Source organism: Wyeomyia smithii, chromosome 2 (genome assembly GCF_029784165.1).
Source record: "Wyeomyia smithii strain HCP4-BCI-WySm-NY-G18 chromosome 2, ASM2978416v1, whole genome shotgun sequence".
NCBI lineage: Eukaryota > Metazoa > Arthropoda > Insecta > Diptera > Culicidae > Wyeomyia > Wyeomyia smithii.
Window position 1 is genome coordinate 3,329,448 of NC_073695.1, and position 4,759 is coordinate 3,334,206.

A 4,759-nucleotide genomic window follows, 5' to 3' on the forward strand; every position below is an offset into this window, starting at 1 on the left:
AATATTTTTTGATAAAATTCGGAAGAAATAGTTACAACAGCAGGCACTTTCATCCTTTTGAAAAAAAATCAAGTTGAGGTTTAAATTTTCATACAAAACACCGCTGTTTGTATACACTTGAAAAGATGTTAAAAAAAAATTAAAGAATCAAAAATTAAAATAAACAGTTATAGTAAGAACGTCATCCAAAATTAAGAACTTACTCTTTCTAGCAAATATATAATTGTATATTTCTTATACTATCATAGCCTAACATATTGAACAAAAAAACTGGATTTAGCTTTCACTACGGTCGATGGTTAATGTTACTTAACTGTTGGTATCATACATGGCATTTTCGTCGTTGACATGTCAACGGACTAGTGAATCTCAATCTTTTTAAACCTAATATTTTTTTTATCTTCAAATACATGTTTCATCACAAACCGATTGAAAAACAAAACTTTATCATAGTGTAAATATGGAGCCATAGATTAACGATTGAATAGTTTGTCTTCTGCGAGAATTAGTCATTCTTAATAATAGTCATTCTTAATAATACGACAAATTCCCATCACTCACACAATCTCTACTACGACTTCTGTATGTCCAGTCAAAAATTGGTCCTGTTTCAATCTCGAATCAAACGTTCTCCAGCGCGTTCATCAACAAGAAGTGTGACTATTTAACGGATTACTGACCGGAAAAGTGTGGATTGTAGGGAGCCTGTTTGGCGTAACTTTCGGAAACGGCTTCGTTGTAGCTGGGTGGATTAATCGTCGACTGTGCCGGCACCGAAGGCATTGTCATTACTGGCGGAGCGCTGCCGGGCATCGGCATTGGCATTTGCTGGAGCTGCTGCTGCTGCATCGGTGGCGGGCCTTGAGTGGGGTAGAGCGGCTGCTGAGTAGGATAAACTGTGACGGTTGTGTTGAAACTGAAAAGAGAGAGTTGAGCAATTGCATTGAGTGCAAAGTGATGTGACTTCGTATCAAAAGACGTTTTGTTCTTTGGTAAACATATTCAGAAGGCAACTGTCGAACTAAATATGTTTGCTCATAATAACACAAGAGTAGCGTTCCCATCTCAGACGCAAGAAACTTGTGACACTCAGCATTGTTTTTGCTTTCTTTTATAAACATAACGAATCATTTCAACTACTTGCATACGTCAGCTTATCACTGATACTGACACAACTTGCAAAATTGATTATCGCGCTTCCGAGGTAATATATTGCGATGCGCTGACTACGAACAAAATACTGTTAAAGAGTGTTGTATCATAATTAGTATGTAAATTGCTAAAATTGTTCCTCTGCTATACGAAATCTTGCGCTCGGCTATGTATATTATTTACAAAATTCTGGACCATCACTTTGATGGAAGCATAAAAAACGTTAGTTCATTTTACTTATTTTATGAACATCAATGATGCAAGAGAACAAGTGTAATGAATTCTAAACAAAAAAATTAAACAATCAATAGCTCACCTAGCTGCGTGTGGCTGCTGAGTGGGATAAAACTGTTGTACGACAGCTGGTCCCACTGCTGTAGGTACCACGGTCGCTGTTGCACCAGTTTGCGACACTGGGTAGGGTCCTACATGATGCTGGGTCGAGGTGATAACAACAGGTCCTAGCAAACAGAAAACAAAACAATATTACCGGTCAATTCCAGTTCACAAGTCTTCACTACTTACTCGCTATTATGGCACCCTGGTCACGGTTTCTCCTGCAGCACATTCCGCACAGGGAAAACAATACAAACACCGCAAAGCAGATCGCAATCGGTACAAAGATATCCATGATTCTTTGCTCGTCCGCGATTTAATTGGCTTGATGAATGGCAATATAATAATCCACCAAAAGACGACGACGCAGAAAATCACACTCTGGAAAAAAATACTGTTACAAAGCGAACAAGGTCAGCTTAACGAGTCGGAAACTCTAAAAGCAAGACACAGGGGAACGTTTCTCTTTTCTGGATGAATTTTGATACATATATGTTTTTTTGAGCTGTTTACGGTACAAAGTAACAAAATCTCATCACGTGAAACTATTCTCATTCTATATTGAGTTACTTACTTCGTAGTTACTGAAAAGTATAGCTTCCGCTGGTCAAATGAAAACGTATCACCACCCGCACTGGAATGCAATCAAAACCCCGTTCAATCGGGAATATCTCTCTAGGTAAACTTCAATGATGACTAATCTTCTTCTGCCTGGTGATAACCAGTAAGCAGAACTATACTAATACGTGCTAGCCACGAGCGGTAACACTTCGATCGCCAGTCAATCACAGCTGCTACTAGCTAATCTGTCTGCTTACCCACTTAAACTCAACACACGAGAGCGCGACAGCCGCCGAAAAAAAACAACACTTCACCAGTCTTCGTGCTCTTTGTCCTTATTTCACCACCAGCTGCTGTCCATCGCCATCCATCCAATCTGATCGGGACGGGAAGACAGAACACTCAAACTCGCACAAGAGTACTGTTGTTACGTCCGGTTTGTTTACCTTTTGCATTCGCGAAGAGACAGACAAATATTGACAGCATACATGCGCAGCAGAGCTGCCAGTTTGTGGTCAACGGTCGTTCGTTAACGATGAAACGGATTAATCAAAGAATTAAAAAAGTTTCAGAGAAGCAAATTTGAGGTACAATTTTCTGATGTGAGTTAGATGAATCCCATTGAAGCTACAAGTAATTTCAAAGTTGAGAAGTAGATACGTTTTTTATAAAAAACTTTTCAAGTATTGAAAATAACCGCAGAATAGCAGACGAAACACTGAAACCCTAGGGGCTAGACACCATTATTTTCATGAAAAGTATTTCGACAATATTACGCGATATTGGTTGATATATTTTCATATTTATCGTTTATCTGTCAATTGACATACTCCAAACGTTAATGTGACGTCAATGAGCTATGATATAGATAGAGAGGTGCCCAAAAATGCTACGATAAATACTTTGTAATTTTGAATATTAAGGCCCAGATACACACACGTCGTAATGACGCCTTCTCCATACAAAACAGAAGGCGTGATCGTCATCATGCCTTCTGTTTTATATCCCTTTCCGACCGGGCCTATAAAATTGCGTAGGTAGAAGGTGACTTAAACAAAACCTTCTCTCTCGCTTTTTGAACGTCCTATTCGTTGTTTTATTTTTCACACCGCTCAACGCGATGTTGATAGCTGCGATAGCTGCTACGAAAAATAAAAATCACAGGAGGGTTGTGTGCAAAGCCACGACCGCAAGGTTGAAGTAGAATACTTTATTTAACCCCTAACCGTATTGCGGCTTGTAACATCAAGCGATTTCGTTTGCTCGCTGCTGCGTGTTGCATTATGTTGCAACTTAGCAGCTGGGAGACGACGAAATTTTGTTCATGCTGATTGATTGAATCGACTTCACATTAGCTCTGCATAGTCGAACTAACTGCTTTTGTGAGGGTGTTCTAATAGGGCAGTTTGTTATTCAAAATCGCTTATGCTGATCACAGCCTTTGCGCTGCCCTTACAGTGGGGGTTACCTCAATAAAGTTAAAATTATACAACTGCAACAGAATTTGATTGCATCCCGCAGGGAATGTCTGCTTGTGTTGATACCAGAAAATTATTAACCTTCAATTACTTGTTTATTTGTCTTCAAAAAGGCATTTTGCGGTTCAAAATCGGTTGCTGATCGCAGCCTTTGAGCTGCCCTAACAATGGGGGAATTAAGATACACGGACAACATGCACTGTGGAAGCTATTTCACATTCAGTGAATTAGACGGGCGCGACAGATTTAAATTGCTAGGATCCAACACAGAACGCTTGCTTGTGTTGTCGTAAATTCAATTCAATGCAATCTTCATGCTGCCCCAACACAGGGGGAATAATGGCAGTCTGGCGACACACGCTGAGAAAAACTGCGCTGCTCCTGAGACGTGGAGACCAACCACAGAGCTAGTGCTGCTGCTAAGGAAGGACGACTGCTGTTGTCGCTGTCTAGAACTATTATGAGCGGCTTCGGCTGAAACTGAGGCTCTTATATAGGCCAAATAGCATGTTTTCAATTGCAAGGTATATGATTCTGTCGACCGTGCTTGGGAAGCAATCATATAACTACCAATCAGAGGTCGAATTTTTCGTTTTAACAAGGCTTGACTATTTTCAATAGTACAATAGTGTGAATAATAGAATTACAATTATCTTATTTTGGGATGAATCTTAGAAGATTTTCCAATCTATTGCTGCAAGAACGAAGGAAATCCATCGAATACTAACCGATTTATTAGCATTTGAAATTGGACATATTTTTCACTTTTTTCGGTTTTAGATTTTCATTTCACATCCCTATGTAGCCGAACTTCCTGAAAGAAGTATTCTACTTCAAAAAGCATTTTGCGGTTCAAAATCGGTTGCTAATTACAACCTTTGAGCTGCCCTAACATTGGGGGAATTAAGATACACGGACAACATGCACTGTGGAAGCTATTTCACATTCAGTAAATTAGACGGGTGCGACAGATTTAAGTTGCTAGGATCCAACACAGAATGCTTGCTTGCGTTGACAAAAATTATTAACTTGCAATGATTTGTTTATTTGCCTTCAAAAAGGCATTTTGATTTCCAAAATTGGATTTCCTGATGGCAATCTCCATGCCGCCCCAACACGGGGGGAATAATGGCTGTCTGGCGACACACGCTGAGAAAAACCGCGCTGCTCCTGAGACGTGGTGACCAACCACAGGGCTAGTGCTGCTGCTAAGGAAGGACGACTGCTGTTGT

General features: G+C 39.9%; 1 protein-coding gene across 3 annotated transcripts; it reads right to left on the minus strand.

Annotated features, from left to right (window-relative positions):
* Positions 1-205: 205 nt before the first annotated feature.
* LOC129722251 (uncharacterized) lies at positions 206-2,495 on the minus strand. Of its 3 annotated transcripts, none has more exons than XM_055675563.1 (5): positions 2,063-2,495; positions 1,852-1,869; positions 1,678-1,815; positions 1,469-1,613; positions 206-916 (listed from the first exon to the last, which is right to left on the minus strand). In XM_055675563.1, exons 3-5 carry the CDS (start codon positions 1,781-1,783, stop codon positions 673-675), a joined length of 495 nt encoding a protein of 164 aa, XP_055531538.1. In that variant the 5' UTR covers positions 1,784-1,815; positions 1,852-1,869; positions 2,063-2,495; the 3' UTR covers positions 206-672. The 3 variants fall into 3 exon arrangements, with proteins under 3 accessions (XP_055531538.1, XP_055531537.1, XP_055531536.1); XM_055675562.1 differs by having other exon boundaries at positions 1,678-1,869; positions 2,063-2,122; positions 2,307-2,494; XM_055675561.1 differs by having other exon boundaries at positions 1,678-1,882; positions 2,063-2,494.
* Between the last annotated feature and the right edge of the window lie 2,264 nt (positions 2,496-4,759).